A 16,911-nucleotide genomic window follows, 5' to 3' on the forward strand; every position below is an offset into this window, starting at 1 on the left:
CCATCACTTTTTCAAGTTTCAAAAAGTAAAATACACAATTTCCGAAAAACATTTCCTTTTATAATTCGTTAACTTGGTTAACATTTCCCTTACTTTAATGCATATTTCTACTTAATTTGAAGCAAGTATGAGCAAACGTTCATGTTTACTTTAATGAATATTCAATGTTTACTTTCAAATTGAATAACAAAAAAATAAATTGATCGAGTAATAAAAAAAGTGAATTTAACTCATTTGATATGTTATAGGTAAAGACTGAAATTCGAATATCTAACATCCAATTTATTGTCTCTCACGCACGAGTGTTAAAATTATAAACCCTACTGCTATCATCGTTTCTGACCGGCGGCGAAAAGGGTTTTGAAAATGAAAAACCTAAAACTCTTCCGTGAAGTTCCTTTACTTCTCCGATTAAACTCCGACGACGAAACTTTTCGATTCTCCGCCTTAGACATCGAACGCAACCGTCTCTTCTTCCTCTCTTCCCACAATTTCATCTACACTTCTCATCTCTCTTCCTTCCACCAAAAACAAGCTTGGAGTAACAACAATTCATCCTTATCCACTAATCATGCCATCGTTGATCTTGAACCTGATGATACCGTTACTTCTTTTGATTATCTTATGGAGAAAGAAGCGCTTCTACTTGGAACTTCGAACGGGCTTTTGTTGCTATTTGATGTTGATGCGAATGTGACTCAAGTTGTTGGGAATGTTGATGGTGGTGTTAATTGCATTTCGCTTAGTCCTGATGGTGAAGTTATTGCTGTAGTTACTGGTTTTGGTCAGGTTTTGGTTATGACTCATGATTGGGATTTGTTGTATGAAATTTCACTCCTTGATGATGATGAAGCTGAAGGTCATCACGTAAGTAAGGACTAATCACCTTTCTTTGATTTTTTATTTTATTTTTATAATCTTAGTTTAATTAAGTTCAAGTGTATGTTTGGGTTTGTGAAGATGTTATTTTGAGTGAATTGATTCTGACTAAATGTAAGTTGAAGGTGATTTATGTAATACGAGTTAGAACAGTAAATTTGAGTGTAAAAATCAATTCTAGAATCAGAGACCACAGTTTTTAGCTTCAAGTTAGAATCAATTTGGAGGCAAAATCAATTTTACTGGAGAATAATAACCATGTCAAAATCAATCACATGCCTCTAGAATTAATTTTGGCTCCTCCAAAAGTGAAACCAAACGTACACTCAGTGTAATTTGTGTTTGTATGATAATTTATCCTTATTATGTTGCTTCCCACTTTGGATTGGTTTATAAATTATAACTCATAGAATTCTCTCAATTAAAATAAGTCTTTTCGGATAAACAACTTAATTAAACGTTTATAGCATAAATACTTATCATGTAAATGCTTATGTATAAGCTATTTCTATAAAGAAAAGATATAACAAAGACATACTGTTTTCATATAAGGTAAAACCTGTTTTCGTAAGCTATCCTAGAGTGCTTATGGAAATAAGTTAAAAACAACTTCTGGACCTGTCATTAGTTGTTTCCTGAATAGTCTCACACGTGTTTATGCCAATAGATAAGCTCAAATAAGTTAATCCAAACAGAGCATAAGTTTATGGTGGTTCAGTTACTGGGAAGTTTTTATAAGCTTATATGTGGCCGATAGAAGTTAATTAGAGTTCATGACAAAAATTGAGATGCAGAAGCAAGTTTCAACTTATAGAAGAAGCTTCTGTTTAAAGAACTTATAGTAATTGTAAGACTATTTTAATATTTCTTTTACATAAGTGTTTGTAAGAAGTTTATCCAAATTGGATCTATATATTTTTGTATTAGGATTTTTTAACTACTCGTATATAGTACAAGTGAATGTCTGTGCCTTATAGCTGTATTCTTATTTGCAAATTTGGTGTCTGAGTTCTCTCTTTATGTAGAGCTGGTTCAAAATAATGATTGTACTACTGTTTTTCAGATGGAGAAAACTTTATGGAGCAACATCCTATATCATGGCGAGGAGATGGAAAATACTTTGCTACGATGAGTATGTGTGGTTCTAATTTATCACGGAAACTTAAGATTTGGGAACGAGATTCAGGGGCATTACTTGCTTCTTCGGAGGAAAAAGCTTTTGCAGGACCAGTTTTGGAGTGGATGCCAAGTGGTGCTAAAATTGCCGCTGTATATGATAGAAAAGCTGAAAATGAATCCCCCTCCGTTGTTTTCTTTGAGAGAAATGGATTAGAAAGAAGCAAATTTAGTGTTGGTGAAGGAATTAATGCGAAAGTAAGATTTCTGAAGTGGAATTGCAGTTCTGATCTTCTTGCTGGTGTTGTCGAATGTGGAAATTATGAGGCTCTAAAGATATGGTATTTTAGCAACAATCATTGGTACCTGAAGCATGAAATTAGATACTTGAAGCAAGACGAAGTCAGGTTCATGTGGAATCAAGAAAAACCTTTGCAGTTGATTTGTTGGACTCTTGGTGGTCAGGTTACAGTTTACAATTTTGTTTGGAACACGGCTGTTACGGATAATTCTGTTGCACTAGTCATCGATGGCTCCAATATTCACGTGTCACCACTTTCCTTATCCTTAATGCCGCCTCCTATGTACTTATTTAGCCTAAAATTTTCTTCTCGTGTACGGGGTATGGCAGTATACTGTAAAAACTCCAAGAACCAGTTAGCTGCATTTCTTTCAGATGGTAGTTTATGTGTTGTAGAGCTTCCATCAATTGAAACTTGGGAAGAACTAGAGGGGAAAGAATTTAGTGTCGAAGCCTCTCATACTGAAATGGTGCTTGGATCCATATTACATCTTGTATGGTTAGATTCACATACGCTGTTATCTGTTTCACATTATGGTTTCAGTCACAGCAATGACTTATTCCAAAGCTCACTAAACGAAGGTGCACTTCGAGGCTTCTATTTGCGGGAAATAGAACTTGAATGTTCCGAGGATATTGTTCCAGGATTGCTGACATGTTCAGGTTGGAATGCAACAGTTTCAAAGCAAAATACACTTGAAGAGCTTGTTATTGGCATTGCTCCAAATCCTGCTAGTAAATATTCTGCATATATGCAGTTTTCTGATGGGAAAATCAAGGAGTATTTATCGAAAATCGGCACTGGTGGCGGATCATTGGAACAAGAATATCAAGGTTTTTCTGCAGCCTGCCCTTGGATGGATGTAGTGCTGGTCGGAAGTGCTGGCCAGTCAAAACCAGTGCTTTTTGGACTGGATGAGATTGGCAGATTGCATGCTAGCGGGGGGATAGTAGTTTGCAACAACTGCAGCAATTTCTCATTTTACTCAAATTTGGCAGATCAAGTTGTGACACATCTAATTCTTGCAACTAAACAAGATCTGCTTTTTATTGTTGACATTGTTGATATATTTAATGGGGAGTTAGACTCGAAGTATGGGAATTTTGTCCGCAGTAACAGCAGAAAAAGGGAAGAAAATGAAAATTACATACATATATGGGAGAGAGGTGCTAAAATAGTTGGAGTTTTACATGGAGATGAAGCTGCCACTATACTTCAAACTACCCGGGGAAACCTAGAATGTATATACCCTAGAAAATTGGTTTTGGTTTCTATCATTAATGCCTTGGCTCAAAAGCGGTTTAGAGATGCATTGCTCATGGTTAGGAGACATAGGATAGATTTCAATGTAATTATTGATTACTGTGGTTGGCAAGCATTTTCACAGTCAGCTTTTGAATTTGTCAGGCAGGTCAACAATCTGGGTTACATAACTGAGTTTGTTTGTTCTGTAAAGAGTGAAAATGTTATAGAGACACTCTACAAAAATCATGTGTCTGTTCCCTGTTCAGAGGTTGCTAATGTTACGCTAGCTGGAGGCCTCCAAAATTTCCTCGCAGACAACAAGGTTTCTTCAATTCTGATGGCCATAAGAAAAGCACTTGAGGACCATTTTACAGAAAGCCCTGCTAGGGAGCTTTGCATATTAACCACACTTGCTCGGAGTGAGCCTCCATTACTTGAAGATGCTTTAAAGAGAATAAAAGTTATCCGTGAAAAGGAGTTGTCTCATGCTGATGATCACAGGAGAATGACCTACCCTTCTGCTGAAGAAGCTTTGAAACATCTGTTGTGGTTGGCCGATGGGGATGCTGTCTATGATGCTGCTTTGGGTCTTTATGATTTAAAACTCACAGCTATTGTGGCATTGAATGCCCAAAAAGATCCAAAAGAATTTCTTCCTTTCTTGCAAGAGTTGGAGCGTATGCCTACACCATTAATGCAATACAATATCGACCTTAGGCTGAAAAGGTTTGAAAAGGCTCTCAGACATATTGCTTCTGCCGGCGATTCTTATTATGATGATTGTATGACACTGGTGAAGAAAAACCCTCAACTTTTTCCCTTGTCTCTTCAACTTTTTACTGACCCTGCTAAGAGGATGCCATTCCTTGAGGCATGGGGTGATTATCTTAGCGGTGAAAAATGCTTTGAAGATGCTGCAACAATTTACTTGTCCTGTTTCAATCTGGATAAAGCTCTGAAGTCTTATCGTGCTATTAATAACTGGAGTGGGGTGCTTACAGTTGCTGGGTTCCTTAATCTGGGAAAAGATGAAGTACTGCATCTTGCCGGTGAGCTTTGCGAACAACTTCAAGCACTTGGTAAGCCCGGCGAAGCTGCCAAAATTGCCCTGGAGTACTGTGGAGATGTTAACTCTGGTGTGAATTTATTAATTTCTGCAAGGGATTGGGAGGAGGCTTTGAGGGTTGTTTTTATGCATAGAAGAGAGGACTTAGTTAAGGTTGTGAAGGATGCATCTGTTGAATGTGCAAGCACACTTACCAATGAATATGAGGAAGGCTTAGAGAAAGTGGGGAAGTACTTGGCCCGTTACTTGGCTGTTCGGCAAAGAAGGCTACTTCTCGCGGCAAAGCTCCAATCAGAGAAACGTGAAGGTAGTGATGTTGAAGATGATGCTGCTTCAGAGGCTAGCAGTAATTTTAGTGGAATGAGTGCATACACCACAGGGTACGTAATTTTCCTTGATCGCATATACATTGCTATATACTTTGGAAGATGTAGAACATCCCCTTTAACGTGCTCTTGTATATATTTTGAACTGTTTTTCTTTGACTCTGAGGATGGTCTCCGGCCTTATAACATATTATAATGAACAAAACCGAGAGCCACAATGGTATTTCCATAATCTTTCATGTTTTAAATAGTAAATACTAGTAGTTAGATGTTCTGTTTTTATAATCGTAGTCTGTACATTAATATTCACAATAAAGTAATTTATTGTTGTCATGAAGAACTGTGACCATTGAATTGTCCCCATTGTTGCAACATAGTGGTTTGGCTGTGAGGACATTTTGTGTGGAACCCTGGATTCGAACCCAGGTCACCACATTCCCCCATCCCCATGTGTGTTTTTGTTTATTTGAGTATGTGTTGGCCACTAAGCTAATAGCAAAAATAAAAGAAATGTAACCTTTTGAATCACATAGTTATTTGTGGGTAAAGTTTGACACTCCCTACCTCCTTGGGATTGAAAAATCATTGTCACATTGAAACTTATGTCTCTTTTTTAGTAGCATCTGCTGCCTTTGCAGGCAGAGCTTGGCCATCCGAGTTTAGATAATATTTGTTTTCTAACCATCCATATTATTTGACCTGGGTGGCCATTGTGTCCACAAATGAGTTGGCCTAATGTCTCATTTTTTTCAATGTGAATAGCAAAACCTTCTGTTCGATTATACCTAGGTTTGATTTAAAGAGAAAAAATTATTACATACGATGATAAATTGAACCGTTTTATTTTTCTGTTTATTTTAGAAAAAGAATAACAAAGGTAATTGTTTTTACATGATTGTTTTATTTATCTCTTCTGTTATACTTTTGTTGCGTGAGGCCTCATTTATATTCCTGATTTCATCAACAGGACCAGGAAAAGTTCTGCTACTTCTACTCTTTCAGCTGCAACTACCAGGGCAAGAGATGCTCGGCGTCAGAGGAAAAGAGGAAAAATCCGTCCTGGGAGGTATCTTGACCTGAGATTTTTTTTTTTTGTAACAACTTTCCCTGCTCCGTGCACCTTCATTTTTCATTTTCACATATTTAAAGACTAAAATGATGGCATTTTCTATTTACTATTTTGCAGTGCTGATGAGGAATTTGCGTTAGTGGATCATTTGAAAGGCATGTCTCTGAGAGTGGAAGCAAGACGAGAGCTGAAATCTTTGTTGGTTTCCCTTATGATGTTTGGTGAGGGTGAAACTGCAAGGAAACTACAGCAAATGGGGGAAAACTTTCAATTGTCTCAGATGGCAGCAGTCAGATTGGCTGAGGATACAATATCAAATGATACCATAAATGAGTATGCACATACTTTGGAGCAATACACCCCAAAAGTAAGGGATGAAATGCACGATTCAGAGGCTTTGTCGTGGCGGGTCAAAGTTTTTTTAAGCAATGAGTGAGCTTAACATATTCAACATAAAGCTCCTACTAGGAATTTTATCTGGGATGTACCTGCATGATGTTGGCCTCTTCATTTGAGAGGCTTGAATCCATTCAGAACTATGACACTGTAATTCCGTGACATTAGGGTTCTCAAATACCTTTCAATTGTTTCATCATGCAGCTATGCTTTTGAGAGTATTACGCTAACACAAATTTAGTGACGGTTTATTTGTATCCATTTGTTTTTTGATAATAAGTTACAGTTTATTTTAATTATTTTCAATTGCAAGAGGAGGAAATATGTCTAAAAATGAAACTATCGGATCTTTTTTATATTCATTTTATTGGCCGTTAATATTTTATTTCAATTCCTACGGTCACAAATATTTCAATATGGACGTCTCCTGAGTTTATCACAAGTAAAGACTCCACCCAAATAAAAATAAGGTGCTGTGCTAATGTTAAGATCCCATTAACAAGAACACCTGTTCATCACTGTTTTTAAATCAGGGCACAAAACACTAGCTTATCAAAATTACTTTATGTATTTCATCCGGAATGCATTCTTTAATTTAGTTTGGGCAACTATTTTAGATTTTAGTCCTCTGGTTACTTTTCTTTTTATGACAAGAGTTTCCTCATATTTCTAAGTATGTATTTTTCGTCTCTGAAGTTTATATATGTCCTAAATTTTCTCTATATTGATGAACCGTTTGTTATCGCTTTTTTAAAAATAAGTTTTTATGGTGAACATCTTTTTTGCTATAATGTTTCTAACAAAAAAAAAATTAATGAAAATTTGTTTGAACAACTTCTCTTAAAACATTATTCTAACTATTTCATCATTTTGTTGAAAAAAATTGGATAATAAAATTTGAAAATCTTTAAAATAAGAAGCTATTTCAAATAGTTATTTATAAAAATCATTTTTGATAGATGTGCTTTTGAAAAAATGTGATTTTTATTATATAAATTTTTTAACAATGAACATTTAAGTTAGTAAATGTCAAATATCTTTTTAAACTTAAAACAAACAAGTTTGAAATAACTTCTATTTTTTTTTCAAATTTTCAAAAAAATCATTTTTAAAACTACAAATAAAAATCTTTTTTTTTTTTTTTAAATCTATAACAAACGAACCCTGGATTTAGGAAAATAGATTCTCTAAACTAAATAAATATCATGCAGTCCCATGGACAAAAGCTCATTTTTGGGATTTTTTTTTGTTGTCATTACCACTCTTAAGTTAACACAATTTCGTTCTGATCTCTCCCCTAACTTATATGCACTTTACACTAACCACATGAGAATTTGAGATTAGAATTGGGTAACAAGGCAAGTGAGATGTTGACGTAATAAATCAGTTGTCGATATGACACTTTTCAGGTGGATTAAAACTCATCAATATATTGTCCATGTTAATAGAGCAGTGATATTTGAACAACCATTTCATACAACTTTTAGCGACAACTTTTTTTTTTCTCTTTCTATTGGTTGAAAATAATGAAGAGAGAAAAAGGAAGAGAGAGAATAAGAGGATAATGTGAGTATGAGAGAGAAAGTTGTCAAACCAACAAAATGAATGTATATAGGAAAAAAGGGCCCAACCGGGTTCGAACCGGTGACCTCTTGATCTGCAGTCAAATGCTCTACCACTGAGCTATGGACCCTTGTTGTGACAGTAGTTTTCGATGTACTTATATGTATAATAAAAAAAGTACGTGATTTAAGACAAACATTCATTCTTTCTTTTATAGAATATTAGTGTATTTATCCGGCATTGTCCGGGTTAGACATATTCAAGAAGATAAAAAAATTATATGTATGATATCCGCAAATAAAATTTATTACGAATTGGAATAGGATGAATATCTTAATAAATACACACAAATATAATGAAATATACCATATTATAAATACTCGTAAATTTATTGATGCAAATCGATGTACTTTTATTTGTTTTATTTCATATAATACGCCTTTTTTTTTTTTATATGAGGAGTTTTATCTTTCTTATTATTTCTGTTTTCCTCATTCTATATATAAAAAAAAAAAAAGGGCGTATCATATGAAATGAAACAAATAAAAAGAAAGATAAAACTCCTCAAACATTGGAAAAAAAATAATCCAAGTATAATGAGTTATATAAATATTGGTTTTACAAATCCACCCATAACAAAACTATATGTTTTGTGAAACAATTTTATAAATGTAATTAATAGCGTAATTCCTTTATTACGGACATGGTGCATTGGAGTGTATAGTATCTAGTAGCTGGTTGAAAATACGTGAGTTTTCCCTTAAAAAGAGAAAAAGAAAGTAGTGAGTTTCCTTTGCTTCTGCAGTGTTTTATATCATTTGGAAATTTTGTCTTTAAGAATTAAGATATTATTTTTAATATTAATAATAGAGAAAAAAAAAAACTCAAATTCATTAACTATACACGCCCATTTTTATGATTGATAGTCATTTTGAAATTCCATGAAAGTGTTTAGAAGCCTCAAATATAAGTTGTTTCAGTTTTGTCTGCTACAATTTTTTTTTTTGGTAAACTTTGGTACGGTATTTCTCACTTATTTAATTAAAAGATATATTTTATTTCTAAATGCTCAGTTATGTGTGATATTGTGAAGGTGCTGAAGAAGGGTAGTACTGTGCAACTGCTATGTCATATTCAAGTGCAACGAAGTTTGACATAGAGAAGTTTGATGGAAGAATCAACTTTGACTTGTGGAAAGTACAAATAAAGGATGTGCTGATACAATTAGGATTACACAAGGCGCTTAAGTGTGGAATGTCTAGGCATTTTGGGAGATGATGGTGATATTATCTAGAAGATAAAGCGAGTCCTTATGGTATTTCCGCTATACCATGCAAAAGGGCAAGTTATTGCTAGCGGATTCAGAACAACGCACGAGAATTGGTTGGCATTGATGCAAGGTGTGTGGTGAGATATGTCGATGGCTGAAGAACTTCCTGAAAGCCAATATGGGAGTTGCACCATAATCTTTCAGCAAGGTTTCAACGTGAATAAATTCTTTGAATGATTCAGTTTCAAGTGAAGTATACTCTTTATGGTTGAGTATGATTGTCGGTATAGACAATGGAAGAGGAGGATGAAATTCTTACAATCAAGGAGGAGATTGTTGGGTTTGATTGTCAAGTTTCTTGAATAAGGAAGGAGGTTAAAAATATTAGTTATTGGTGATTATGTCCCACATTGCTTAGTTTAGTGAAGTAAGGGGAAGACCAAGGCTATATATTGAACCTAGTTTCTTTGTTTTTAGATGCACCAGTCATTAGCACTTTAAGCTCATATCTGACTTAGTTTAAATATTTGTTTTGTGAGAGTGTGGTTGTGCGTGCCGGGCATTGGGATGAGAGTGAGAGAAGTCTATGTGTTGTAAAAGATTTCACATAATAATAATTTTCTGGTTGTCGGTTTAGACAATGGTCATGGTTTTTCTTCGGTTTTGGAGTTTCCACGTTATATCCTTGTGTTGTGATTGTGCTTATTTTTCTTCTTCAACCCTATTATTTCCTAACACGGTGGATGCGGCATGCTGGAAGATGCAAAACACTTATTCCTCTTTCGTGATATTTTTGGTAAACTTTGGTACAATATTTTTCACTGGCTTAGTTACCACTTAGTGTTTCTTGAACATATGCCAGACCATTTATATCAATTTGGCACCTTAGGCGGCTTCTCCAAAAGCAACCGCTTAAATAAAGTTAAGCTTCAATCTTACTGACGGCCGAAAGCGAATTGTCCTAGTTTTGTTTTCTCCTATCATTCATGGTGGTTGAATCCTTTACCTTACTTGAGGATTTATATGTAACAGGGTAACTTTCTTTTTTGGTCCTGTTATTTCTGTTTACCGTTTGTTTTTCTTGTAATTGATACTCTTTCAGCTGGAATTTTGGCATTCATTGTGCTGGCTTTCATTAATACAATTATTTTAACTTCTTGAAAAAAATTGGTTACTTTTGAGTTTTGTCTCTATAATAGTAATAATACCATAAATCCTAATGAGAAAGAGAAAAAAAAACTTCGAACGAAATCCAATAATACAATTGAAAAGGCCAAAAACAAATTTTCATTGTAAATGAAATCTTTATGGCAGTTTATTTTTTATCATACTCCCCTTCTTCCCTCCATCCCTTTTATTTTTCCCCTTTTTCATTTTTCAAAAAGAAACAATTGATGAGATAGGGTGGTTGTTACGGTGGGTCTCACTCCCCATAGACAACAAAACAATGGCTACTCAAACATATTGGAATACATGTTCTAATTTTGGGATTCAGACGGTATCCCATGTGTCGATCAATTTTATTTTATTTATTTTTGAACAAAACAATAAAAAATTATCAAGTCTATTTTCAATCCATGTGTTCCAGTAAAGTTTTTAATATTATTTTTGGTGATAGTTTTATATTAGATCAAATAAGATTTGAAAATATGTTTGTATAAGTGGAAGACATTATTTCCCTCTACAATCTAGTTTAGTTGAGTTTAATGTTCAACTCAAATTCTAAAATGAATAAGAAGTTTTCTAAGATTTTCAACTCAACCGCTGTTGAGTTTGAGTCGTGACCACCCTCACACATTATTCAACTATATTGTAGGATGCAACCGGAATACAAGCATTTGTTATTAATCTTTCAAAAAAACAAAAAAAGCATTTGTTATTAAGATCGTTTTTATTTTTGAAAGGGGCATTATATATCAAAAAAGACTATGATTTTAATAACACTTTTATTTCTTAAGGGAATTTTTTTACCGAATAAAACATGTTCGTAAGACTATTCTTAATTCTAAATAGACATTATTAACCGAAATGACTACGACATTAAAAAAAGAGACTCTTTGAATCCGAAGAGAAAAAAAAAAAAGGGAAGAATAAAAGAATAACTCATGAACAAAGGGTAAAGAGGGGGGAAGAGAGAAAAATTATTTGATAACTTAAAAAACTTTTAGTGTGTGCAAAAGTGAGGGAGATAAACATTATTCACTCCGTTTTAAAATGAGTGTGTTTTAGATCTTTACACACATATTAAGAAATGCAATGATTAAAAGAAAGAGAATGATTATTTTACCAAATTATCCTTATTAGCTATTGGTTAGTTTTAAAAGTAATACTCCCTCCGTTTCAAAATACATGTTCAATTTTTGCAATGTGCACTATTCACTTCACTTACTTTGACCATAATTTTTAACTAATGTATAAATATAAATATTAGCGTGTAAGATGTTGTTTGATTTGTCTCGACAAATATTTTCAAAATATTAAATTTTTATAATTTTTTACTTAAGATAATTAAAGATATTAACGATCAAAATTGTGCATTGGTATATGTGAAGTTGTTGACTTGGACATGTATTTTGAAACGGAGGGAGTACTTTGGAAATAGTGTGCAAAGTATTAATTGGAGGGTACAATTGAAAAGAAAAATTTATTATTGCATTGAAAACTGAAAATAACATTTATTTTGAAACAATTTTTTTGACTAAAACGACATTCTTTTTGAAACGGAAGGAATACTATTTATAGGTAAAAAGTTAAAGATAAGTTATAAATCCAATGACTATGATTGTTGACTGTCACAAAATCAATGATCTGATATTGCCTCATAAATGAGCACTCAATGAAAGAGTTGATTTAAAAACTTATTAATTCACATATTAACACTCATAATGTTCCAACAATTTAGTGTATGCATGGTACTAAGTTTTGACATATTATTTGTTTTCAAGTATATTAATTTATTTATAAAATTGATTTTATTTTAAGTTAAAAAATAATAATTTAAAAAATAATTTTTACGTTTAAATTTAGAGTTTTTCTACTTGCACCCTAGTTAATCATGGTTGCACCCCAAAATGACAGGATTACCCTTTCATAAAATTTGATTTTCAAAAAGCCTATTCCTTCTTTTTTGGTTACACCCCAAAACCCTTCTTCCAAAACCATAATTCTCCAATCGATCGATTGTGTTCTGCGAAGATTTTCAAAACCATACTTTCTCATGTCCATTCATGATTTCAAAGAAAATTCGAAGCAAATCAGGTTAGCAAGTGTTGTTCTTCAATCGATTGTGTTTTTCTTGTTATGGGTTCTCAGTTCTGATTTTGTGTTTTCCTTGTTCTGCGATTCACAGTTCTGCGATTTTGTAAACTCAGTTTAAGTAGGTTCATGTAAACTTAGTTTACATGAACCTACTTAAACTGAGTTTAATTTAACCTTGCCAATGTAAATTAAAACCGTAATGGTACAGTGCATCAGTGCAGTTGAAGGAAAAAAATTGAAACTAACAAATAGAAGAAGAAATTCACTTACTTATATCGAATTGAGTATGGATGAAAAATATTTTGATTCACTCTTTAATTTTCATGGAGATTGATATTGAACATCAAATTGTTTGATCAATCGCTTTGTGGAGTGAAAGAGGGTGAAACTCACTGACAATAAATAAAATTAGGGTTTTAAGAAAATTTATATAAAAGGGCAATTTTGGTATTATAATTTTTTTTAAGAAAATTTGGATGTAACCAGAAAAACATGGGATGTAAATAGAAAAACTCTTAAATTTATTATTCAACTAATTTTATCACAATTTATCTAAACACAAATCAATTTTTCTTCAACTTATTTCTATACAAAATCAACTCACTGAAAATAAAATTTTGTCATCCAATGGATGACTATGCATCAAATTCACACTGGTCCCCACAAAACAGCAACCTAAACATAAATTAACCAAAATTAGAAAGACCAAAAGCACACAAATTAACTTGGTAAAAAACAAAGCATAAAATTAACCAAAACTAATTAACAGTAGTAATACTCCTCATGAATATTTTAAGTTAGGAATAAATCTAATCCAATCTACTGTCGACTTTGGTCATTGGCGGTGTCACCGCATAATTCGGACGAAATTTTTTCCTAAATATAATGTTTGTGTCTTTTGTCTCTTTCTTACTTTGTTTTTTTTTTTGCTGACTTTTGCGTTGCACACACTCTCTCTTTCTCTCTGATAAAAATCATTTGTGTCTGTCTGTGAGTAAGAGAGAGAAAATGGTGAACATGATGGAATGGCAGAAACAACAAGTACAGAATGGGAATGTCGAAGCGATGTATGTTAAGGTGATGACTGATGAACAATTGGAAACTTTGAGGAAACAAATTGCTGTTTATGCTACCATTTGTGAACAACTTGTTGAGATGCATAAAACACTCTCTGCTCAACAAGATCTTGCTGGTACTTTTTGTTTTTTCTTTTTACTAATTATTACCTGATCATAAATTCTCTTTTAATTTTTATATTATTTTGTTTTTGGATTGCTTTTCAAAATTGGGAAATTTCTATATGCACAAAACCACCTTCATACTTGGGTTTTGACTTGTTGTCCCTTCAATTTTAATTTTAGTAATTAGCTTAAGTTTGAAAGAAAAAAAAAATCATACTTCAGTTTCTGTGTATTTCTCTACATTTGTAGTTGGAAATAAGGTACATAACTTTTTTAGTTTGGAATCACACCGATGTGTTTTTGTCTCAGATGTGTATGTTTGGTATCATAGTTAATTTACCGGTATAACCCGTGAGTCACCATGGTGATTTTGTAGAGATGTTACGTCTCTGCAAAATCATGACGACTCAAATTTTTGTAAATTCACCATGATACCAAATATACACTAAAATGTAGTTCATCTTGGTTTCGCCAAAGATTCCAAATATTTAGTAGTTTTTTGTCAGTGCAATTTATCTCCTCTGCAAATTCCCATTTGTTCATTCATATCTGTTCTTTTGTGTCAGTTAGATTTGTCTGTATCATGTTTAATGTGTAAAGTTAAATGTTAAGTGGCACAGAAAACAAAACCATTTAGGGAAGGGTAAATTGGTACAAACGCCAGCAGGACTACTTCCTAAAGAGGGAATGAATATGTGGATATTCATCATGTTCTAGTGATAATCAAAGCACTTCCCTATTATCTAAGGCATCTTGATTTGTAGAAAATGACAATGACACTGCAAAATATCTGCATTATTACTTCATTTCCCTTACATAGAAAAATCAAACCTGGTTGATTTTTTATCTTGTACTTTGCTTGAGGTGTTAGCTATAACCATAGCTTTCAACTTGTCAAGTGAATGTTAAACTAAATCCACGAGGTATTAACTCGGTTGTAAGAGTTTAAACTTGAGGTTCCTCGATGGACGGAGTTGAAACCCCCTCGGGATGGTTGTAAAATGACTACGTTGTCATTGTAATTAATAATAGTTTCCTTCTCCCCCAATTTTTTTTTTAAAAAAAAAGTGTTTTTGGATTTCCTAGAATCAAAAGTACTACTGAGATTGTATAGATTATCGAACCTTATATTTCTCTTACCCTCACCAAAAAAAATGGTTGGGATTTGTTTCTTTTGGCAATTGGCATGTAAAAATTGTCACTTGTTGTTTAAGATCCAGCATTCTCTAAAGAAATGCTAAATGTTATTTTTTCCTTTCATCAGGGGTTAGGTTGGGGAATTTATACTGCGACTCATTGATGACAGCTGGTCACAAAATCACATCCAGACAGAGGTGGACTCCTACACCGGTTCAGCTCCAGATTCTTGAGCGTATATTCGATCAGGGAAATGGAACTCCAAGCAAAGAAAAAATCAAGGAGATTGCTACTGAACTCAGCCAGCATGGCCAAATTTCTGAAACGAATGTTTATAATTGGTTCCAAAATAGGCGTGCTAGATCGAAAAGAAAAATGCAAAATGGGGGAACTAGTAACACTGAATCAGAGGTAGAGACTGAGGTTGATTCCAAGGATAAGAAGACAAAACCAGAGGAATTTCATTCTCAACAAAGTGCTGCTCTAGGGGATGAAAATTTGTGCTTCCAGAACCAAGAAAAATGCTCTGAATTGCAGTACTTGAATCATGGTTCTAACAAAACATATTCTGTGTTTCCATCGGATGGCGGTATAAGATCCACAAGAAATTTGAGTGGCGTATCTCTTTATGATGAAGTGCTATCAAACTCAAGTATGTTACATCTTGTGCTTTCTTCCTTCATTTGTCTTTTCATTGGCTTTATTTTTCGTATGATCTTATATTGTAGTTAAATTGACCTTGAAAGAATCTAGTTAAAATTCGGCAAAATCTTAAACTAGTTCTACCAAGAAGTCAGAAGTGTACAAGTTTAGGGGTTTATTTTGGATATCTTGATATTATATGACAAATGGACATTCACCTTGGAATACTTTTTTGAAGACATAAAAATGGAATATATTAACGACAGCAGTGAAACACCTAAGTATAAGATGTATTAAAAGTGCCACCCCTAATAACAGTCAAACATACAAATTAGAGTCAAAGCAAAGGTCGATCTAAACCCAAACAAAATAAAGGGTCCGACCACCATCTTTGAGTACCATACATGAAATTTGCTTTGTTAGCTTGAAGCCACCATAAAGAATGAAATCGAACTTTATCTGCTAGTAGTTCAACTGTGGTTTGGATATTATTAAAAAGTCTATTATTACGTTCATTCACCTTGGAATACTAATTTGAAGATTTGATTAGGTTAATATTCAATGAGAATAGTAATTAGACACTCTTTCAGAAACACTTTTGAACATATTCTTTGTAACAAAATTTGATTTATTTGTCTTGTAATTTAGTCATTTTATAAAAATTGTGTTATTTTGTAAACGAACTCACAAAGAATGTCTAGAGAGCGTGTCTAAAAAAATGTTTTACTAGCATTTTTCTATGTCTCATAGTAGCCTCTCACTATTGTAGCTTCCGAGCTGACAATCAAGACTGCTATTGCCATATTCTTTTCCTTTTATTTTTCAGGGAATGACTATCTAGGTGGAAAAATGGAAGTATCTGGGAGTTACAATATATACCAGCAAGCAGAGGACTTCAATTTGGCAGGTTGATATTTTGGTGCAACTTCTATCAATTATGACTAAGCTGTGAATAACTTCGAGTGTGTTGCTTGGGCTTATGTTCGTGTGAAATCAAATTGAATCAATCAAAGCTATTAATATAGCAACCTCTTAAGATAGTTCCTGGAAATATTGCATATAAATGTTATTACATCATATTTTGGAGCTTGTTTCTTGGTTGCATATTTTTACTATTTTCTTCCTACAAGAAAATATATTGAGGAACTAAACGCCCACGATTATTTTACTTCCAGTTCAGAAGGATTATGTAATGCCTATATATTTCTATGTTTTGTTTCTACTTTTAATTATGAAGTTGTCATCTTATATAACCAAATGGTTAACCTAAGTGATTAATGAACTTCAGTTAAGAAAGAATTGTTTGAAATAATCCGAGTTTGAATTCCGTTGAAACAAAAGCTCAACAATAATACAATTTGTCAATTTGAGCAGAGTCCTCTGGAACATTAAACTTTTGAGGCAGAATTGGTTTAAATCTTAATCATGAATTATATCAATGATGGGTGTAATCAATCACTT

General features: G+C 33.3%; 2 protein-coding genes and 1 non-coding gene across 4 annotated transcripts; 2 read left to right on the forward strand and 1 right to left on the reverse strand.

The window, feature by feature from the left end:
- Nucleotides 1-275: 275 nt before the first annotated feature.
- Nucleotides 276-6,698, forward strand: LOC25485699 (elongator complex protein 1). Of its 2 annotated transcripts, none has more exons than XM_013614976.3 (4): nucleotides 276-871; nucleotides 1,943-4,988; nucleotides 5,902-6,000; nucleotides 6,121-6,698. In XM_013614976.3, exons 1-4 carry the CDS (start codon nucleotides 367-369, stop codon nucleotides 6,437-6,439), a joined length of 3,969 nt encoding a protein of 1,322 aa, XP_013470430.1. In that variant the 5' UTR covers nucleotides 276-366; the 3' UTR covers nucleotides 6,440-6,698. The 2 variants fall into 2 exon arrangements, with proteins under 2 accessions (XP_013470430.1, XP_013470429.1); XM_013614975.3 differs by having other exon boundaries at nucleotides 729-867.
- A 1,322-nt stretch (nucleotides 6,699-8,020) lies between these two features.
- TRNAC-GCA (transfer RNA cysteine (anticodon GCA)) lies at nucleotides 8,021-8,092 on the reverse strand. The gene has a single exon. It is a non-coding gene; the product is annotated as a tRNA-Cys (tRNA).
- A 5,230-nt stretch (nucleotides 8,093-13,322) lies between these two features.
- Nucleotides 13,323-16,679, forward strand: LOC25485702 (WUSCHEL-related homeobox 8). Its single transcript, XM_013614979.3, has 3 exons — nucleotides 13,323-13,682; nucleotides 14,936-15,460; nucleotides 16,277-16,679. Exons 1-3 carry the CDS (start codon nucleotides 13,499-13,501, stop codon nucleotides 16,360-16,362), a joined length of 795 nt encoding a protein of 264 aa, XP_013470433.1. The 5' UTR covers nucleotides 13,323-13,498; the 3' UTR covers nucleotides 16,363-16,679.
- The last annotated feature ends 232 nt before the right edge of the window (nucleotides 16,680-16,911 follow it).

The sequence above is a fragment of the Medicago truncatula genome, chromosome 1 (genome assembly GCF_003473485.1).
Source record: "Medicago truncatula cultivar Jemalong A17 chromosome 1, MtrunA17r5.0-ANR, whole genome shotgun sequence".
Classification (NCBI taxonomy): domain Eukaryota; kingdom Viridiplantae; phylum Streptophyta; class Magnoliopsida; order Fabales; family Fabaceae; genus Medicago; species Medicago truncatula.